Source organism: Erpetoichthys calabaricus, chromosome 6, assembly GCF_900747795.2.
Source record: "Erpetoichthys calabaricus chromosome 6, fErpCal1.3, whole genome shotgun sequence".
Lineage (NCBI taxonomy): Eukaryota > Metazoa > Chordata > Cladistia > Polypteriformes > Polypteridae > Erpetoichthys > Erpetoichthys calabaricus.
Genome location: NC_041399.2, coordinates 172,755,581 through 172,779,488, shown reverse-complemented (window position 1 = coordinate 172,779,488; position 23,908 = coordinate 172,755,581). Strand labels below are relative to the sequence as shown.

At 36.3% G+C, this 23,908-nt stretch overlaps 1 protein-coding gene across 6 annotated transcripts in view; it reads right to left on the bottom strand.

The window, feature by feature from the left end:
- pard3aa (par-3 family cell polarity regulator alpha, a) overlaps positions 1-23,908 on the bottom strand; it is a 971,084-nt gene that overhangs the window by 806,933 nt on the left and 140,243 nt on the right. For all 6 annotated transcript variants that reach the window (XM_028804116.2, XM_028804120.2, XM_051929054.1 and 3 more), the window contains exon 2: positions 11,413-11,514. In XM_028804116.2, coding sequence (XP_028659949.1) covers positions 11,413-11,514 — 102 coding nt within the window. The remainder of the gene's footprint in view (positions 1-11,412; positions 11,515-23,908) is intronic.

Here is a 23,908-nt window from a genome sequence, read left to right as displayed (position 1 = left end):
TCTGCCCTCATGTCATATCACAGTTACAAGAAAAGTTACTTAACAGTGCTGAGTGTCAAACACAAAGCCTATAAATAATCTGAAATAATTATGACTGAACGTTACTCACAAATTGTTGCTGTTGTTTGAAATAACAGTTTTTAATACTAAACAGAGACTTTACTTAAGAAATGTGTTTCTTTAGCCCTGAAATGCATAAGCATGTTAAAAATGTAAATATGCATATATTTTGATACTAGAATATAATTGCAAAAAAAAAAAACGTAATTGTTCATATTACTTTCCGCAACACAGATCACATACTCGTGACAAATTACCACTTGAACATCAGCAGGCTAACCATACCACACAAGATAAACATTGACTTTCACCAAAAAGACACTGCTTCACAGCAAACTCACAGTCCCAGATTCCTAGGTTTACCGCATGGCCTGGGTCTTGTTTGTGTGAAGTCTGCATGTTTTCCCCATGTTCACAAAGGTTTCTCTTCCACATAGTATAGATACAGGACAAGAAGTATGGCATAGTGGTTTAGGCTTTGGACTTCAAACCCTAAGGCTGTGGATTCACTGACACTGTTTAACCATAAGCAAGACACTTCAACTGTCTGTGCTCTAACTGGAAAAAATCAAAGAAATGTAACCACTTGTACCTCAGATGTTTTAAGTCATTTAGGATAAAGGCATCGGCCAAACAACAATGTAAGTTAGAATAAATTTGTGAAGTTTGTTTTCAAAAAGCCAAAGTAATGTTCACTACATTAAAAAAAGCATTTGAAAGGTAATATTTAAATGGGAAGGGAGCATATAGGAGCTCATCTCCAGTTAGAAGTAATTAACTTTTTGTAGTAACTGCCTGATCACTTGAAAACAAACAAAGGTTGTTTTAGAAAAATTTTGAAATAATGAAATACTGTAATGGGCACTCCAGGAGTTTGCTCCCAGAATCCAAAAAAAGCAAACTTTGTTTTCCTGTGTACTTGAGATGCAAATCACTTCAATGCAATCAGAGGCAAGAATACCTTGCAATCGATTTCAAATCTATAACATTTTTTTCATGTTTGTTTAACCTGCTGCCCTTGAAGTCCAAATTGTAAACTGTGAGGCAAGATAAATTACAACGGGTGGTCAAAAATAAACGTGACATTCCTACTTGCATTTGTCAAATGCCCTGAGAAAATGATGACAGATAGATGGAGCAGAAGCAATCTTCTGTATATCCCATGCAGCTGTTTATGCTTTGAATGGATTGGTGGGGTGGGAGGGTGATGGATAATTCATTATCTTTGTCTCCTAGTGTCATTTCTCCTGTGGCCACTTGTTTAGTGCAATCACAAGGGCAGATCTCATTAAAAGCATTCTATAAATAAACTAAACTTTGTAAAACTACACATCTTCAACCTGAGATATTGCTATAAGGAATGGAGAGCATCTGAATCATGCAAAACAAAGTATAGCAGCTGGACTTACAAACAGAAAAATGTGCCAAAGCCACAAGGACTATTCTGTTTCCTAACATGAGAATACCCATTTGGCTCAACATACTGTTGGCACACAAGTATACAGTAAGCTACAGTGTGCTTGGCAGCTTACAGACATTTCTGAGGCAGTCAACATCAGTATGAAATTATTTGGTTAGACACCAAAACAAGGAAGTAAAAGCAGACCTGCATTTAGGCCTACACTATTTACCAGAAAATAAATTAATATCAAAACAAGTACTTTAAAAACTAAAAGCAAAATGGCACAATTTAAACAAAGAACAAAATGCTCAACAATTCCTATTTTAAATAAGGAGACTGCAAATAAAGATTAAACTTGGTAGAACTGCAACATGCAAAAATGTCACTGTATTTGACTTGTTTGGAAAAAGAAGACATACATACTGTAAATGTATGCTAATGTGATAATTAAGATAAAAGATACTGTAAAAGTGATTATAATGCATACAAACTGTAGGAGATGAAAAGTGTAAATGGTAAGTTTTAAAGAGGAGTCCAGGTTGGTGTTAAAATATATAAGATGAGTAGATCACAAGCAAATAATCAAGAAAAATGAAAAGCAAAATGAAACTCTGTAAACGGAACAACAACAAGCACTTTCGTGCATTGGATTGGGTGAAATACAAATACAGCAGATGAAGTACTTTTGTGTTGCTGATTCGGAGGACATCGACACTGACATTCTGTGCTTTGCAATTTGAGGATATAAAATATCAGAAATGCATTATAATTTTAGATCAACCAACAGCACCAATGTTAGTTTAGCTGACTTGAGAATTACCATACTTTTAACCCTTTTCTAATGCTGGAAGGCTTATGTTAGACTGCTCTAAATAGCATAAAGACAAGTGAGAATCTTAGAACCCACCTTGGATCTGGATGTTTATAATAGCTAAAAACTGACCTCTTAATGTGGCTGAAACACTATATGGCCAAAAGTATGTGGACATTCCTCCAAATTATTGAATTCAGATGTTTCAGCCTCAATCCATTGTTAACAGATGTATAAAATGTTACCATATTATACCATTATCAATGCATATGTTATACCATATGCATTGACCAACACTGGCAGTAGAATGGATCGTAATGAAGAGCTCAGTGACTTTAAGCGTGGCACTGTCATAGAATGCCACCACCTTTGCAACAATTCAGGACAAGTCAAATTTCTGCTCAGCTACAGTAGCCCCAGTCTAATGTAAGTGCTTCTATTGTGAAGTTGAAGCATCTAAGAGCAACAAGCTCAGCCAGCAAGTGATAGAGCATACAAACTCACAGAATGAGGCCACTGAGTGCTCAAGCGCATAGTTTGTAAAATTTGCCTATCTTCTGTTGCATCACTCCCAACAGAGGTCCAAACTGCCTCTAGAACCAACATCAGCACAAGAAATATGTGTCAAGAGCTTCATGAAATGGGTCTCCGTGGCCAAGAAGCTGCATACAAGCCTAAAATCACTATGCACAATGACAAGCATCGACTAAAGCGATGTGAAGCACATCATCCTTGGACTCTGGAGCACTGGAAATGGGCCATCTGGAATGACGAATCACTCTTCACTATGGGCAGCCTGATGGCCAAATCTGGATTTGGAGAACGTTACCTTCCAGACTGTATAGTGCCTACTATTAAGTTTGGTGGTGAAGGAATAATGGGCTAGGGCTGTGTTTCAGGGTTTGAGCTAGTGATTCTAGTGAAGGGTACTGTTAATGGAACAGCATACAAAGACATTTTAGATGTTATTCACTTGAAAGTTTGTGACAACAGACTGGAGAAGGGCTTTTTCTGTTCCAGCATGACTGTGCCCCTGTGCACAAAGCCAGGTTGTGACAGTAGTAGAACTGTCACTGGGTCTTTTGTCAGTGCGGGAGCCAGAAGAACCAGCAGCGACTGCTATTCAGCCAAATATAATACAACAACAAGTTGACAGGTGCAGTGTTGAAAGTTTCGTAACGTTAAATGAATCCCCATAAGACATTTAATGTTAGATATCCGGTAGATATCAGATTTTTGATTTTAGATAATGCTTTCCCTTACAGGCTTGGCGGAGTCTTCTTCTTAAGTGGACTAGCCGCATTAGTGGTCAGTTGACGGGCAGTTTTCATTCTACGCGCTCTTGGCTGCGTACTTCCTTTATGCTGCTAAAAGCTGGCAAGCAGCTGATTTCACAACAGTCAGGAGGAACGAAACGGGAAAGCCGTCGCAGTGTAAGGATGGTAGTAGTTTTACTCCACTTGTTCATGTATTTTATGTTTTGTTGTTGTTTAAGAGTTTAGATGTAATCTCCGAGGATGTGGGAGATGTAGGTAAGATAGTGTATGTGTAGGAATAAAGTGAGAATAAGGGTGTGGACCTAACTCCAGCCAAATGGTAGGAACCCATTGCCTTTAGGTGAGTAGGTAGAAAATACTTAAAAGGCCTCAGTGCCATTAGTAGGAAGGTGAGTGTTGAGTATAGGTGTCGTTATTGTGCGTATTGCAGAGTTGCATTTTTTTCCCATGCTGTAGGTTGTCTTAAAGGTATTTTTTCAATCTTTTTAAGCCAGGGAGTTTCCTAGATTTCGAAGAAAGCTTCAGCACTTGGGGAAAGATAGGTTTTGGCTGCTACAGAGCCACTGGACCAATATTCAACCTTTTTCTTTCTAATATTTTTTGCTTTTTGGCAGCTTTGGAATATGTGCATTTTATGAGCCCTTGCCTATACTATGCACAAATGTTTTCAGTAATGTATTGAATTTGTCCTGTTTGTTGGATGCAACTACAGTACTTTGTTTTGCTTGATTGTTACATTTTATTTTTATAGACTGTTTATTCCTTCATGACTTTTTTTTCATGATTTTTTGTCCCTTATCTCACCCGCAAATACTGGTGTATTGGTGACTTTGATTTCAAGAGATTTTGTACTTTATCAGGGTTTTGTGGTATTTTGAGTGCCATCTAGCTATGAACTACTGGCAGACACTGACTGAAGACAATGTATCATGACACAGGTCCATAAAGACATGATTTGATGAGTTTTGTGTGGAGGTACTCAGGTAACCTGCACAGGGTGCTCTCCTCAGACCTACTGGAATACCAATTGTGAGCCAGGTCTTGCTGTCAAATGTCAGTACCTGAGATTCCATATATTCTTTTGGCTGGATTTTCAATAATTTCTAGACATACTCCAAAATTATGTGGAAAGCCTTTCCCAGAAGAGTGAAGGCTGCTATTGCCACAAAGAGGAGCCAACTCCACAATAACATCCATGGTTTTTGCATGGGATATCCAACAAGCTCATATAAGTGTTTGTTGACACCTGACCATCACATTTGGCCATATAGTGTATTTAGTAGTATTTTCACATGAATTGGAAACAAGAGGAAATCCACATTTATCTTATTGTGCACAAAAAGATGTAAAAATCTGAACTATAGTGAAGAAATTAGGCTCCTAGAAACACTGAATCAAACTAATGCATTCAGTCTCTGCTAGAAGAAATCTGTTACTACCAGATAAATGAAGGTCAGTCATTAAGTAAGAACGTAAAAAGAAAAGGCTGAGTTCCAACATTTTCTCATAAAGAGCTATTCTGATTCATGTACTCTATGTGTGGGATTAACTTCTGATGAAGTTAGCAAATCAGCTAACCAAACTCTTAATTACAGTTGTAGGTAAAAGCTTTTTCAGCCAGACATTATCTTTCTTAATTAAAAAGCATTCAGTAATGACTATCATTAGGATGACAGGGCTTCAAACAATAGTAGGGTTTTTTTGGTACCTGTGTTACCTAACAAATTAAAATGAAAATTACTTGTTTAGTGCTGCTGTTGCTTCATGGATTTAGCTTTCTTGTCTTACTCCTGTGTAGAGTTCTCTACATGTCTATATGTTTTTTGTCTGATTATTACAGTTATTTTCTACATCCCCAAAGATGTGTATGGTAGGTGGACTGCAAATTCTATACTGGCCCCTGTGTCACTGTGGGAGAACTCTGTCCAGTTTCTTGCCTTGCACTCTTTTTATATAAATATGCACTACAATATCCAATCCTACACTGAATTAAATGGGCCTGACAATGTATTAATGTATGTACAACATCTCTCCCTCCTAGTTCTCTGATGAATGGTCATGACAGAGGGACAGGCTACATGATGTAAGAAGGCTAAAATGTCTTAGTGTTAAGTGAATCCTGTTACACCTTGGAACATTTTATTATCACCTCTTATTTCTCATTTGTAGTCAATACAAATTTATTTTGAAAGATATAAACCAAAGCATAACAGGATGTGTGTTAAGGAAATCTAGATGTAATCTAAGTATACAAGGCAAGAAACACCCTCATGAAGGATGAGGCAATGAGCCTGTGAACCTGTGCATGTTAAGCCCAGCTAATCCTGTCAGTGAACTCCATCCCTGAAAGAAGAAATCGGTGTGCTGTTCCTGGTTGTTGGGAAAGTAACCATTAATGTGCACCCAGTGCAAACAGCAAACATAATTGCATCAAAATGGTGTCCCATTAAATGGACAATTTTTGTACCTAGTAAGAGAAAATGCCAATACAGCCCTTACTTTCAATAGTACATACAACTAGAATTGGGGATCATTAGGAAAATTATACCATTATTCAGAGTATAATGTACTGGAGAGTCTATAGATGTTACTGTTCCTTGTAACCTCATAATGTAGGGGTATTTCTAGTATCTGGGTGCTAAGTGGAATGTATCTAACTTTGGTGGGGACATATTTTATGGGAATATTTAGGAATAGAGATTTTTGGTCAGAAAGTTAAGCAGGCTTTGCTTAATGAAGTATGACAAAGTAAATATGTTTAATATTTTTGCAGAATTCTCCAAGTGTGTAATTTATGTCAATTTTTCTGATTTATTCTGTAAATAAAATCAAGCCTCACTGCATCCAGGAATGAATCAGTATGGTCTTTAGACATTAGACTTAATCATTTCCATATTAAAGGGGTTGGCAACTGTATGCTTATACTATATGTATATAAAGTACAGAAAAACACACATTGTATATTTATCAAGAGTGGTACAGTACATGAAACTCATAATCCAAAAGGCTACATGAAAAAGGATTTTACAAATAAAGGAAAAAAAATGTACCATAATTATGATTAGGACTAACACATAAGAAATATTTCAAAAATATCCTACTGATGCATATTAAAAGTCCTAGCAGTTCAACTGGCTGCTTGACCCCTCAGTCATCCTGCTCCCGCCTCATCCTTTGGCAAATGGGTCTGCTGCCTTTTATTAATGCAATTTCTAATTCATTTACCAGATATATACGCATGCACTTTTTAATAATTCCTCTGGTAGTAGTCAACAACACTATGAACACTTGCTTTACATGCTGTTGCTCTTCTGTGTGCCACCAAAACAGTTCCAACCTCTCAAGGCTTGAACTCTGCAAGACTTCTGAAGGTGTGTTGTGGTATCTAGCACCAAGACTTTAGCAGCAGATCCTTCGGCTCCAATACAAATCACAGTGTTTTGCATGACATTATTTCCATAACCATCATTAATATTATCTGTGATGTGTGTGTGTTGAATGATATCAGACAGGACCTCTTCATTGACCTCTCACATCAATGAGTTTTGACTTTGAAAAACCTTGCCAGCAATTTGTGGTTTTTCCCACCTCGGATCACTGCCAGGAGGTTCTCACAGCTGACTGTGAGCTGCCTGTGAGCGCCCCACAAGCTTTGCTGTTTCAGGGATGGCCTGACCCAGTCATCTGACTTAACAATTTGGCCCTTTTTAAGGTCACTGAGGTCTTTATACTCACCCATATATTATGCATGCAACACATCAACTATGTGTACCTAATGTTAGAGAACAGTCTAATATATACCTGAACTTTAATTATGCATTGTTACTAGACAGATGACGTTTGCTTGATATGGATGTGATCCAAGGTTATTATAGTTTACAAAAACTAAAATCAAAACTGAAACCATTATTAAAAAAACATTTTCGTAAACTGAAATAAAATAACTAACAAAACTGAAATGAAAAACTAAAACTAAATGAAACTATTAAAGTAGCTGGAAAGACTAACTGAAATAAAAAAAAATAATTTACTAAAATTATTTTAGTTTTCATTTTTGAATGAATATTCTTGCCGTTAGTCTTTAACCCTTGTAACTTTTAACTCTAAAACAGAAAGTCATCCACCACGAACCGGCACATATATTCATCCAGTGAACAGCGACTGTTGACGGAGTGTGACAGAGCAAGCTGAATGCAGGTGCGTAAAGCGTGTAAAATAGAAAGCGATTTACTGTGCCACCTTTCTATGCACTTCTTGTATATCAAGATGTAACTCAAATGCCTGAAATCAGAATGTGCTGGTCAACAAAATCTTTACCGTATAGACAGAAAAATCACGAGTGAGTAATGTTTCAGTTTATTTCTCAGGTACTGCTTTTTGTTGACAGTAATTCAGGAGAAATCATTTTTACTTCCTCGTATATGAAGTATAGAGATAGCATAATAATCATGAAAAAATTCGACATCGAGATTTAGATGATTTGATGCTTTAGACCTCCCCGAGTCCGAAAATACAATTTTTTGGAATTATCTGTGTGTGTGTGTGTGTGCGACTGTGTGTGTAAACACAATAACTCAAAAATGCAAAGAGGTAGATGGATGAAATTTGGCATGTGGTTATTACACCAAAATTGTAGATCGTTATTAACTTTTGGACCAAATCCATTAACCGGAAGTGGTACTTTACCTGAACACATACACAATTTTTTTTTTAATTCATGCAGCTGCAGAGTCCGATTTATTCAACTTTACTTTTATAATAATTGTTCCATTACAATAACCAAGTATATAATAAACCAACATATCTGAGTGATTTGCATGTTACTTGCTCAGATATATGATGATAGTCACCTTGCAGACCATACTTGAAGAACCTCTACTAGGTCCTTCTGCACACAGCAGAAAAGATCATTGGGATCATTTTTGCCCACTATTAAAGACCTCTTCATTAGGGGCTGCATCCACAAAGCCTACAGCATAATCGTTCCCATCACTGCCAGAGTCTATTGTCCCACTTCCATGTAACAGAAGGTACTGTTACATCTGGACCAGTTCTGCCAGATTATGAAACGCATTCTACCCTTTAGCTGTCCTGCCTCTCTGCTGCAAAACTGCACTCGGATTGGCTGCTAGTAGTTAACTTATAAGCAAAGCATTTGTTTCAACTGTTAGTATTACTATTAGTTGTTGTTGTTGTTGCTATTATTTATTATGACCTATTTCAAATTATTACTACTTATTCTTTTATCCATTATCTATTTATTTATCTACCTATTATGGTATATTACATTTCTTTACTTGTCTAGCACTTGCCCTGTGTTTATGTAAATGTTGCACCACAGTCCCTTGTCATGTCACTATATACAGTACTTCAATACTGGATATGGACAGTATGACATAAAGCCACTAGACTTGACTTGAACAATTGTGATCACTTTACCAACGAGACTCTTCAGTGGCTTTCCTGTTAATTAGAGCTTAATGTTTGATAAGTCATATGGATGGATAATGCACACAAAACTCTCATTAAAAGACTAGGTGGAGAAGGAGGAGGAGGTTGTGTTGGTTTATCAAGTAAGGCAGTTCAGACAAGGAGGAGGTGGTGTTGGTTTATAAAGCAGGGCTGTTAAGAAGAGGAAGTGGTGTTTGTTTAGCAAGAAAGGCAGTTCAGAAGTGCAGCAGAACTCCAACGTATTTTAGTTCAGCTCCATAAATGAGTTTGCTGCAGGTTTAAAAAGTGTAACTAAATTTTCTCAGTAGACAAGTTACTACAGTAAGGAACCTCATTACAAGCTAAACGTTACATCAAGCTTTTTAATTACACAATGGCTGTGCAAAGAGAAACAAGATGAAAAACCTGTCAGCATTACCATCAAGTCTGAACAAGTATCTTCCAGGGCCCTGTTATGCACACTCCCACTTCTTGTCATAGTGTCACTTTAGACATAAACTGCACTGTTTTTGAGTCAATTCATTTATTAGTTACTGAAGGACGCGAAGACCATTAAACTGCCCCCAGTTAACGGCTTTTATACTCACAAAGAATGGAAACATCTAGAAATGGTCATGAGTGGAAACACAAACTCAAAAATCACCCATGCCAAGATCAGCATGGTGGTATAATTAGTCATTATGTTTATCATGACGTGTATAGTAAGACCAGTGTGTAAAACACCTTAACAGTAAAATTTTTATCCCAAGTTCTACAAAATTCTGATAATGAAATCAAGTAGATTCTGCTTTTTGGAAGAAGGCAGAAAATTATGTTAATTTGGTTTGGTTAATTAAGGCATTGTGGTGTAGATTATTTAAAATAAACGTGTGTATTTTGGACATTCTGATGTCTGTCTGTCTGTGTCCGGGGGATGGTTTACCACACAAAGTATAAACAAATATGAAACAGCATACAGCAATGAAGAGCTACATGCAAAAAGTATAACATTAACAAAACAAAACAAAAAAAAACAACAGTCAGGCGATGAGGGAGCCAGAACTACTCATGACACAAACTATTTGGGGGGAAAAACCACTCATTTGGGCTATGATGCTGTGGCACCATCTGTCAGACAGTAAAGGGGATTATAATCTTATTTTGTTATTTCAACCATAAAAACAAAACATGAAAAAGAAACACCTAAATTTCGTGGGACAGAAAAAAAGCAAGAGCACAGAAGAAGTAAAGTATACCTATTAAAAATGTTATGTCAAAGAGAAGCTATTGCTAACAGCAGCTGGAATAAGTCAGGTCTGCCAATCAACACTTCAAACACTCCAAAGAAGCCCAAGCCATCTCTGTTGGAGTAATACGTTGTCTAAACATGTAAACAGAAAACAAAATACACATGCAAGCACACAATAGCCAATAGCACCAAATTCCAGATTATGGATTATTTTTAGGAGATTAATGTGAACAGCAGCGCCTACCACAAATCATAATCTGTCAAAGGCTGCAGTAACTATGAAAGTTGCTCTGTTTTCAAACTCATATTTAGGCCTAACTGGTTTAAAAAACTAAAAGAAAATGGCAGGCTTAAACTTCAGCATTTCTCATTTGTTATAAATGCAAACTACCTAAGTATAGCATGAAACCTGAAACTAAGTCAACACCATATAAGAAAAGCTTAAACTGAAATGAAAATTCTTCAACACCGGTGTTGCCAGTCCTATTGATGGGTAAAGTGATAGGAAATGGTCAATTTAAATGTTAAGAAAAATCAATCCTCTACCCCATTCTTGTTTTAGACTAATCCATATGTTTCTCTAAATCATATACAGTCACGTTTTTACACTAGATTCTGATACTCTTCAAAGATGCACCCACCCTTGCTCATGTCATTTATTCTTTGTGTAACCATAATATGAAAACTAAATTATAGCCTAGTAACATCTGAGTCCACAAGGGGTCTCCCAAGTACCAAAAGTGGGAACACCACTTCCATTCATATCACATAAGTGATATAAGGTGGGTGTAGACAAGACGACATGGGAAGCAGCTGGTCAGCTAAACCCTGCAATGACTACCGAGTCTCATTATCCCAAAATGCCATTAATTTACAGCATGTTTCTGTTTAGATGACTAGAGTTCAGTAGCCATACAAAAATACAGTATATTTAAAAATACATATACACCATTAAATAAGGTTTTTAAAAACAACTATTTGTGAGAACATGGAGCAATTGGCCATAAATGGAATAAAAACAGCATTTTGAAAAGCCAAAACTTAAAAACCAAGCACTAACAAATGATCAAGACAACAATGTCAAGTACAGTGGGCCAAGTCACAGCAAATGTGGCAAGCATTATTGGTATGCCTGCAATAAGCAATCACTTGTTTCTTTTTTCCAAACGTTTCAAGTACTCACCCTATCTTTATCATCCACCACATCACACAGAACATCATCCAGGTCTAGGATGCCTCCATCACTGTGTTCCAGACGATGAACATGCAGCCAGTAACCAGGATCCTGCACAAAGAAGAGAAAGACGAGCATTAGTGAATAATTCACTTTTAAAAAAGCACAGGGTATCATGGATGTATTACTATTACAAGATTCACGCTGAATGATCAACCACAGAGCAACGAATGCTGATTCAGTGAAGACAATGACAGGATCGCATAAGATGCATGATCAAGTGAAATGAGTTTTATTTTGCAGGGATGTCAAATGGTTTGGTTTACAAAGGCCTCTATATTCAAATGAAGAAAGTCTGGTCTGACTTCAATCCATTATTAGACATTAGTAACAGATATAGAAAAAAATTGAATATTACAAAGATGTAAAAATGTTTGAGATCTAGATCTTGCCAATGTGACACCACAAAACCAAGTACATATGAGTGTAAGGGATGAGCATGACCATATGCCATGGACATAAGAAACAAGCATCAAAGAGAGGGAAGGAAATTACTCACAGAAAAAGTTGGTATTTAAATTCAAGGCTTTTCATTTCATTTGAAATGAAGCAAACGTACCACTGGGACGGGAGACATAAAGCGTATGAAAACAAGAAGTGGAAGATGGCAAATATAAAGAATAATGTAATTAATAAGATAATTTAAAGAATATAGTGTCTTTCATACTGAACACCATTAGGCAATTAACTTGTATTGATCAGGTTTTCTAATTGTCTGAACTGAGACAGACAAAAATGTCAAAAATAAGCATAAACTGAAGTATTAAAACACCATAATACTAAATATAGTACCAGAAATTATATTGGGTTATATTCCTGTTTTATCACAGTGTTTGTGATACGCATATTTACAATGGTGATACTGTGATGCAATGCCTGTAAATGCTACCTCATAAATCCAGAGTTCTAGACTCTACAGTAGTGGCCTAAACTTTGTTTGCGAAACATTTTCATGTCTCCTTGTGCCTGCAATATTGTTTCTTTGAGCACCCCTGATTTACTCCCTAATTTCAGAGATGTGTATGATAGGCTGATCAGTGTCTTTAATTTGGCTCTGTTTGAGTTATCATAATTATCAAAATGTGCCCTGTGATGGACTTATGCCTAAAGCTACCAGGCTAGACACCCACCTCCACAACACTGAGAGAGAAAAAGAAAATAAATAAATAAAAATAAAGGTGCAGTTTTGACCTTATATATTTTAGAAATTTATTATAGAGCTTGACTAAATTAATAAAAAGAAGCAAACTTTAAAAATAATTAATTTGATCTTCTGTAGTTTCTACTTACATGACTTCTTACATTGAATAAGTTATTTATCTGTTAAGGTTATACTGAGTTGTAAAGAAAGCAACAAAAGAATTATCGTCTGCATCCAGCACATGGCTTCCCCCTATATAAAGCAATAATTGTGGTAATAAGACCATTTATTTATGCATATAATGAAATGGAAGAATGAAACAAGCTGGGCCACAAATGTGTGCAAAAATGCAAGCTCATTACCTTTGTAGGGCAAGGTCTAAGAGAGGAATTTTGCTTAAACTGAATAGACTCCAGGAATTTCACAATGCTAGTAAATAAACCAAGTTTCACTCAAACTGAAAGGTCCACAAACTCACACCTGATGTATGTTGGTCAGACATGCAAATAAAACAATTAAAGACAAAGTAATCATATCTAAAATTTGGCAAGGATTAAGAAGCCCTAGACATCTAAAAACATTAGCCTACAAATCGCAACAAGCAAGAATCTTTACAAACATTCAAAAGTTCCTCAAAAAAAATTGGAGACTGATGAAATCCAAATAATACAGATGGGGAAAAAAGCAAGGAAAGAGTGTTCACAGCAGCTCACACAAGCTCATTTCATGCCTGCTTAACAGTGTCAGACAAGCTCATAGCAAATGTGACATTGTATTCAGCCCGACTTCAAAACTGAGTTTTATTAAAACATAAAACTGCTTCAGGAAGGTTTTGTTGTTTGAAATCTTTTATTTCCACAGAAATAACTATAAATTATAAAAAAGGTACACACCCACTAACTTTATATTTGTGTTTCCTCTGTTCCTGGCCTGAATTATTAAAATGACTTATACTATACTTAAATCTGATGTGCTTACCTTACACTGAGAATCATAAAATGAGGAAAGTCCCCAGGCTGAGATCAAGAGAAAAGTGAAGCCTCAGGCTCTGACAGAATTAATATCTCTTGGTGCCATATGTCCAAATGTCACTAAGCACAATCCCCACCCACTCACATAAACACTAAATAAAACAATTGACAAAACTGGCAGAAAATTTAAAACAAGCTGGCTGTGTTTTGTGATTCCATTGAAACATGTAAACATGCTGCGGAAATTATTCTTTTGCTTTGCTCCAGAGATGTGACTCGTCTCTAAAGATTTGCTGAATACTCAGCAAACAGACATTTCAAAGGGGTGGAGTTGTGATGACAAAAGTGCAACCCGGCAGTGGAAAAACTTGGCAATCCCCAAAGCTCAAGCATGGAGACTGCTTTGGAACAGGAGATCCTGGCAGCAGCTGACTACACTTCATAAAGTGCAGCATCAAGACATCGACGACTTCTTTAAAACCTCTAATAAAAAATGGGGAGTAATGACAGACTGTACTTGCAAACATTAAGGTTAAAATTCTGAAATTATAAATTGATTAAATGCAAAATAACAAAAATAAAACCAAGAATAAATATTTAAAAAGTCTTCAGCATCCATCCAATTTTAATCCACTTAGTTGGAAGGAAGAGTCCAGTAAAAAGTTGTAACAAACCCTGAAAGAGATGAGATACTTGTCCATCATAGGACACACTAATGCAAACATTAACATCCACTAGCACCAGGTCAGTTTACACTAGTAAACATAACATACAGTATATATCTCTAAATTAAGCATCAAAAAACTCAGTGAAAATAACCACCCACTCATTTTCTTAACCCACCTGTTTAATCAGGATTGCAGAGATATGGAGCCTATCTTTTCAGTACTGGGTACATGGCATGGTCAATAAAGGATAAGCGGCCAGTTATATTTCAGGGCATACAAGGATCCACACTCGTTTATTTAAAATCAACAGTTGATCTAACCTGAACATATGTCAGCAAGTAATGTGCAAGCTAAACAAAAATGATAATGGAAAACCCTAAAACTAGTCAAACACAGCTCCTAAAAAATGTGTACATAGTACTATTCATATACTAATATCTTTTGAATAGTTTTTATTTTATGTATACACACACAAATACAGTATATATACTTCCTGCCAAACAATACATGTTTCACCCTAACTGGGGCTCATCAGGTACAGTATATGCACCTTGTGCTTTCCCTTTCCGGGGATGGAATCTCGAACGTCAGCGCCTGAGGCAAAGCCTAGTCATTGTGCCATTGCGCTTACTTGACAGGGTGAAGATCGGAGTATTACATTCATGTCTGTTCACAATCAGACCATAGGCACCTAATACAAAGAGCATACCTGATGAGCCCCAATTACAGAGAAACACGTGACGTGTACTCTTTGTATTATTTGGCAGGTAATATATAACATGCCTACGATCTGCTTTATGCAACTGAGGGGGCATGGCAGATGTTTGCCGACTGGCAGACCAACCACAAACATTACCTGATAGGTGACCACCCAAATAATCAGATTGCGAACTGACCTAAGACCTAAGTGCTGGGCAGCAATTAAAATTTTTAATCACAATTAATTGCATGATTGACAATCACACTGTTATGTGCAAAATTCAATAATGAACTCAAAGTAGTGTATTACGTGTATTTGGTTTGCAAACACTTTAAATAAATAAGGTGCTTTTTAACAGCATTATTTCCTTTAATGCAGTTAAAGTAGCAGTTAAAATACTTCTTGTAAATCTGAACTTAAACATTAACGTAATCAAATCAAATACCAAAGCTATTTGCTACTGCCAGGGCATTAACGTTTCACCTAGTTTTTTTTATAGAAAAACAAGTTACCCTCAGAGTCCAGAGCCACGATCACAACATTATAATAGGCACCTTACGAGCAACAGCAAGTAAAAATTTCTAAATCTGTTTTCTTTTTTATCTGAACAGTTACCATCAGAAACATTTTCTTTTATCAGGGAGCAGCATAAACAGTCTATGTTCAGTAGCAACTCTTTGACGGCTAATATTTTTTCCAAAAAACTCAGTTTTCTGAAAAGTATACAAAGTAATGGTTTCACCCATAAATCAACATAAAACATCTGTTGCTGCCTGTTGTGCCTGCTGTCAGCGCCTGTTTGCAGTTTGCAGCAGTAGCGGCTACACAGGGCCATCAGTCACATTCCTGCTCGATGGCCAGCAGGAATGCACGGTGGGCTGGCTGCCTAGTTGCTTTGTGAGACAGGTGCCCGGGGGTGGCAGTTGCAGTGAGGCGCAATATGGTTTGCACATTGAGGAAACACAGTTTGAAATTGACAACCATCATTTTATGTTCATGTCTTTAGTTGTGTCTGTCTTCCACAAACTAAAGCTGCACCATATTGCCAAACTGAATACTCTCAAATTACAGAGTGGCAACACACGGAAAAAGCTATGTAAGACAGTTCTGTTTCATGGATTTTAGATCCTATCCTGTATATATTTAAGTAACCACATTGTGTGTGTGTGTTTGTGAGAGAGAGAGAGAGAGAGAGAGATTGAGAGAGGAATGAGTGAAGCGTTTTCAGAAATTATTAAGTCAATTTGTATACAATAAAATTGTTTATTTTTGTCATTGAGTGTATTATTTCACTGTTAAAAGAAAGACAAACAAACATAACTATCAGTAGCAGTGCAAAATTCACAATTGGTATGTCAGTTTGAAAAGATAAGTTTTGATGGTAGTTTTAAAATGTGTTCTTGAATCGAGTTGACATATATGAGAGGGAAGAGAACTCCAGAGTTGAGGAGCACTATGAGAGACACTTGAGCTCCTATAGAACAGAGTTTAATGTGTGGTAAAGAAAGTTGAGCTGCAGAGGAGGATCTGAGTGAACGAGAGGAGTGTAAGTCTGTAGGAGATCAGTGAGGTTGTGGAGGGCTTTAAATGTTAAGAGCAGTATTTTTGTATTGTATTCTGTAGTTAACATGGAGCCAGTGAAGTTGAGAGAGAATAGGTATAATATGTTCAGTGGATTTAGAACAGGTTATTATCCTGGCAGCAGAATTTTGAAGAAGTTGTAAGTGATGGATAAGTTTTTGTGGGATGCCAAATAGAATAGCATTACAGTAATCTATACGTGAGGTGACTAAGGCATTAACCAATACTTCAGTACTGTGTTGCATAAGAACAAGACAAAGTCTAGAAATGTTTCGGAGATGGAAAAAGGCAGTCCGAGAAATGTTACTTATATGGGAGGAATTAATAATAATAATAACAATAATAATAATTATTATTTAATAATAACCATTATTAGTGTATAAATGGATATAAATAATTGCATTTAAATGATTCGCCAAAATCTGTTGTGTTTAAACGATACTGTTTTAAACATTGTTGTTTTTTCATCAGAAAACCCGGTTTCCACGTCTACCTGTACAGTGATCCCTCGCTATATCACGCTTCGCCTTTCGCGGCTTCACTCTATCGCAGATTTTATATGTAAGCATATTTAAATATATATCGCGGATTTTTTGCTGGTTCGCGGATTTCTGAGGACAATGGGTATTTTAATTTCTGGTACATGCTTCCTCAGTTGGTTTGCCCAGTTGATTTCATACAAGGGACGCTATTGGCAGATGGCTGAGAAGCTACCCAACTTACTTTTCTCTGTGTCTCTTGTGCTGACTTTCTCTGATCCTGACGTAGGGGGTGTGAGCAGGGGGGCTGTTCGCACACCTAGACGATACGGACGCTCGTGTAAAAATGCTGAAAGATTATCTTCACGTTGCTACCTTCTGTGTGCAGCTGCTTAGTGAAGCGACATGCTGCACGGTGCTTCACATACATAAAAGCTCAAAGGGCACGTATTGATTTTTCACTCTTTGTTTTTATCTGTCTCTCTCTCTCTCTCTCTCTCCCTGCTCCTGACGGAGGGGGTGTGAGCTGCCGCCTTCAACAGCTTTGTGCCGTGGTGCTTCGCATACTTAAGCCAAACAGCCCTATTGATTTGTTTGCTTTGCTCTCTGTTTCTGACAGCCTGTGCTCCTGACACGCACTCCTTTGAAGAGGAAGATATGTTTGCATTCTTTTAATTGTGAGACAGAACTGTCATCTCTGTCTTGTCATGGAGCACAGTTTAAACTTTTGAAAAAGAGACAAATGTTTGTTTGCAGTGTTTGAATAACGTTCCTGTCTCTCTACAACCTCCTGTGTTTCTGCGCAAATCTGTGACCCAAGCATGACAATATAAAAATAACCATATAAACATATGGTTTCTACTTCGCAGATTTTCTTATTTCACGGGTGGCTCTGGAACGCAACCCCCGCGATGGAGGAGGGATTACTGTATTAGTTTAAATGGCCAGTTGCAATATGGCGGATGCGCTAACGTATCGTGTCGACCTTGCTGATGCAGTATAACTACCTTGCGTCTTGTTGCTGTGCTCAGTCTTGCCATGACATGAAATTGTCTTCCACAACCACACCTTGGTAGCAGAGTTTGGCTGTTCCTCACCCAGTTTTAAGCCTCCTGCACAGCTGTTTCTGTTCCAGTTAATGACTGTGTTTCAACCTACGTGTGACATTGATGATCATTAGCACCTGTTTGGTATAATTGGTTGATCATACACCTGACTATAATCCTACAAAATCCCTGACTTTGTGCAAGTGTACCTATAAGAATTGATGCTGGTTTGAAGGCAAAAGGTAGTAACACCAAATATTGATTTGATTTAGATTTTTCTTTTGTTCGCTCACTTTGCATTTTGTAAATTGATAACAATAATCATTATTTATATTTCTGAAAGCATTCTTTGTTTACAGCATTTTTTCACACCTGCCTAAAACTTTTGCATAGTACTGTATATATATAATTATATATATACACACACACAAACATACATATATATACATACATACATATATATACATATACATATTAGGGTTGCCAGACGTCCCTTATATACGAGATATGTCAAATATTTGATCATTTTGTTCCCTGTCCCGTACTGACCTTTCAGGGACACCCAAATGTCCCATATTTAGTTAATTTTCAAATAAAAAAAAATTCATTTTCATAATAAAAATATATTTTTACTACCTTCTTATGGTACTTAGTTGAACATTATAAGTAATTATACCTTTCTTTTCTCAGATTCTCTTGATGAAAATAACCCAAATGTAATGAGGAAACTAGTGTTTGCTGTCAGTTTGCAACTTGTTCAATTGCTATGGTTGGCCGAGGACAGTGACACTCTGACCATTTTGCTCTCCAGCTGCGCTGCTGTGCAGTTCTGTATCAGCACTGCAACATACAGTGTCAACAAAGTGTGTTGTTACTACTTGCCACAGACCACTTTTTTTCTAACTGCCTGTATTAAATAATAATAATATTTCTTTGTTGTCTGTATTAAATAAATATTTTCAAATCATTTCACTTTTATAGAATTTTTTTAGATTGTATTAAATAATTTTCAAATGATTTTACTTTTGTTTTCCTCAAAACCCATTAAAATCCTTGCTTTATGTTTTAACTTATGTCTCTATATAGAGAGAGATTTTAAGAGTGTCCCATATTTCTAATTTGGCAACCCATATTATATATATATATATATATATATATATATATATATATATATATATATAGTGTAGTAAGAAAGACAGAGAGCACATGTAGGTACTCAATAATAGATATGAGCACTGTGTATGTGCCATTTATAGCTCAATGTGCACAATCCTTCAAATCAAGCCCATGTCATGTATACTGACTCAGCTGTACAGGTATATCAAATGCCAAGTAAGAGTAATTGTCCTTTCTGATCTTCTATATGTTTGTCTAGATTCCCACTGAATTTGATCAGAGGTCTACCCATTATAAGTCGGACTAAGTTTGGCCCTACAATCAGAATGAAGTTTAAAGTATTCAGGTTCTAGATCATTACATAATGAAAATTAATTCCAGGAAAAATTTGTAGAAAGGTAATGCTATCCGTCTGTCTATACAGGGATAAGAAGGCAAACCTTAGGCTGTATTGCTTTACTGAACCACAATATAAGATAAACAATGTAAATAGTGAAAGGTTTTTTGACAGTAGGTAAGATTTCCTGGAGTGGTCACCATCAAAAAAAACCCTTCAAGAACAATGAGTACAGGTTTTCATACAGTCATAAAAAAATGTAAGTAAAATTGAAGAATTTAAAGTCCTTTGTTGCTTTGGTTAAAGTCAGTGTTATTCCACCTCCACCATCAGAAAGACACTGAGTAAAAAAGATCAATGGCAGGTTAGGAAGGTAGAAAGCATTACTTACTAATAAGAACACAAGTACTCTCCTCAGTGGGTTGGATGATATTCAAAAGGTCTTGAACCATGGAAAGAGATTTCAAAAGTGAAGCTTTTTACCTGATATTACCTAGAGAGATTTAACCCTGCATACCAGCATTCAAACACTGTAGTAGCATAATTATAATTAGAGAATGACCTGGACAATGTGTTATTATTAAATGGCAGCATGAATTCTACTCTTTATATGAATATACTTGAGAGAACTTTTATGCTCCCTGTTCATATGCAGAAATTGAAGTGAATTGTGCCTGTGAACAAGACAATGACCAAAAATAATGTAAGAAAGTCTGCTTGCAATTTAAAAGTCGAAATCCTATAAAAATCCTCCCCAGATATGTGAAAAACTAATTAATAACTATAAACACACTTGGCTGCGCTTTTACAGTCAAAGGTGATGTAGCCACTTATGGAGTGCAAAGAGGAAAATGTTTTTTCACAAAGAGCATTAAGCAAATCATTTGATACAACATTAGGATGTCAATAAAACAGATAACATCTTCTATAAAAAGTATGAAATAATACAGAACATTTACACACAAGTAAATATGTTTTCTCAGCAGACACTCATCTTTGAAAGCCTACAGCACAGTTAATAAAATAGTCAAGTCATCTCTTCAGGACTGATTGCATGGTAGCACTTTGCAAAGTTACATAAAGTTACTCACTAACAGCTACAATAACTGATTAAATGTTACAGAAATCCAATGCATTTACTATGACTTTGAAAAAGGGAACAAGCAATATGAAGCCATAAGGTCAATGTGGTGCTGATATGAAAGAGAGCAACAATGGATTCCAAATGTTTTTTTTGTAAACTGCTACAGGTTCCCAGTCATATGAGCAGCCAGCATAAAAAGGAGAACCTTTAGGAATGACCTTAACAGCCTGAAAAGCTGGAAGAAAAAAGACGAAGAGAATCGGTTAGAATAATTTTAACAATCCCATGGGAGTACCAGACCTAACAAAGCATAGTTAAAACATCAGCCCATACTGCTTAAACTTCTCAAAAGTGTTAGTGAAGAACAGTATCAGTGCTAGAAAAGTGACAGATAAGCCACAACAACCTCAAGCAAGGAGAGAGGTAAAAGATACTGAAGAAATGCAGATCTGATAGCACTTGCCTCCTCTAACAATGATGTGATGAAAGCCTACAATGAGGACAGGAGGATCCCACATAGATGAAAAAATGCAGGGCAATAGCAATAGAGATCCAGACAATCAGTGCCACTGCCACGGTTTTAGTAATCAGGCCATAGTGGTGTAACTTAGTTGAAAAATAATTCAAAGTATTGATCCAGCAGCAGATCAGAGGAAGAAAGAATATCACTGATATATTCTCTGAACCATTCATTGCCAAAAATACATTGTCAAGTTTAATAATCAAACACTGGGCAGCTGCCTTTCCACACCTCTTCCCCATTTTCTAGATATATATTGATCTTATTTTCTGTACTAATTAATCTTTGTGATATTTGTGAAACTAACAGAACAAGCAAGACAGCCAAGACTTCATTTTCCCTAATAATACCCTCTTATTTTTCTGATAGAATTCTAAGGCTTTCCTAGGCCAGACAAGAGATATTCTACATTCACTTGTTAACTGTAAAGGGAAAAAATGCATTGTACCATAGAGTGAAGTGGAATGACCAAATGTGTGCACAAGATTTTTACAGTATCACATAAAATCCAATGCCCCTCCACCTCTGCCGAACATTTAAGAAGGGCAACAGGAATCCACTGGGGAAAAAGTGACCCAATTAGTTTGTCTTACATCCATTACTCTCAGATGACTTTTGTGCACAGTTTGAGTTAATATGCAGGTCAGAATCTACAGGGGGGTGCATCAATTATGACCTGGGATTAAATTAAACAGACAAGATAATAATCTACCTTGGGGGAGGTGGGTAAGAGGGGCAATGTGGTAAAGTAGCATTTTGAACTGTACAAGTAAAAGACAATACCAGGTGTGGCATGGCCATGGAAAGCTTCCAAAGACCATGATTCCCCAGAAGCAGCTCCAGAATTTATTGGGTGTCCTTCAAGGCCGACAGTGGAACTTGGCTTAGAAAGAGACTGGCATTTCCTCAGATCAATTTCAGGAGTTAGCCAGGGTCCTCATCACAAAAAACCTAATAAACAGACTATGCAACAAGTGTTTCCTCCAGCACACCTCTGGGAAAGAAACACAACGTGTTGACAAAAAATTAAATATACAGGAGCCAGCACCACTAATTTGCAGTACAGGATGACAGTTGAGTAAATAGGGAGAAGTAGGTGGTGAATGAATAACATGCAAGAATAAATTAAGCCTTGCTTTCGCTATATCTTTGCTTTAAGACTCTGATGCCAATATAAATTTAATAATGTAGATATATATGATACATTGTTCAAAAAAGAACACAATCAAGTTCCCTGTACATTTTTTTTTTTACTTTCTCGTATACGAAGTATAGGGAAAGTATTGTAATCGTCCAAAGATTCGATGTATAGATTTTGATGAATCTCAAAGTTTTAGACCTCCCTGACTTTCTCGTATACAAAAAATAGGGAAAGTATTAGAATCCTCCAAAAATTCCATTTTGAAATTTTGATGAATCTCAACATTTTAGACCTCCCTGAGTCCGAAAATACCATTTTTGGAATTATGTCTGTATGTGTGTGTGTGTGTGTGTGTGTGTGTGTGTGTGTGTGTGTATAAACACAATAACTTGAGTACGTTTTAACTTACGGCAACCAAATTTTTCATACAAGTATTAGGTAAAAAAATGTCGATTTCTATCAACTTTTGGGCTATTTCCGTTAACCGGAAGTGGTACTTTACCTTTTATTCATGCAGCTGCAGTGTCAGATTTATTCAATTTTACTTACACAATATATATTCAATATATTATTAATTTGATATAATTTGTGGTTGATTGTTCTTTAATGTACACAACATAAAAATATAATCATTGTCTTGCGGTTTACTCCTCAAATATCAATCCCCATATCTGAGTATATAAGGAAGTCTAGGGGAGACCACTCCTGATTTTTTATTTAAAGTTGGGTGATTGACAACATACAGGCTATCTCGTAAATGCATTGCAGCAATTATTCGTATACAGTAGTTTAAATAAATATGCCTCTTTAAATAAATTCATTTTTAAGTGTGTAATACATAAAACATTTCTTAATTATGAGTATATAATTATATTGCATAAAGGTAACTAGTATTCACAGGGCAATGTAGCTTAATTTCTGCTCTCACCAAATCTGTCCTTAGAAGGAACACTGGATACAATCACAGCAGTTTAGCTGCAGAAGATACCTAACAAGGCAGTATATTTATTGTATATGCTGATATGGCTATTTTTGCAATCTTTATGTGTAGCAAGACACTTGTAAAATCACTTTTACAATGTTTGCATATTTGCAATTAAATACAAACAACATTCAATGGTAGCTATTATTCACATATGTTAAGGCCACTAATGTGTAATGCTTTACAAAATGACAAATTTATTAATTAATTAATGCTATCAATTTGTTCATAATGCCATAGCATAATGTCAGCTCTGCTTCATCTTTACCACCCAAAGCTTGTAAATGTATACAGGTACAAGGACATCTAGCTTTATCCTAAAACGTGACTCACTTTCCTATTATTTCCTATATTTTTTATATTTTTCAAATATAAAAAACAGTAACCATGTTTATGTACTTGTACATTGGTCTGTCTCATAATCCTCTCCGTTCTCACAAAAGGTATTTAAACCTCATTAATTTGATGAAGATGTTCTCACTACTCATCTATGAAATGCTAACTCTTACTTGTACATGGCGATACTCAAACCACACAAGTCAGACAAGGCTGCAGACCATCTCTATACAGTAAATGCAAAGATCGGTTCGATGAAATCAAAATAATTTTATCACCCACAAAGAAGCTGTTATGGAGATTTAATCTTGTAGTTGTATTATTGTCATGACTACTGTGAAAT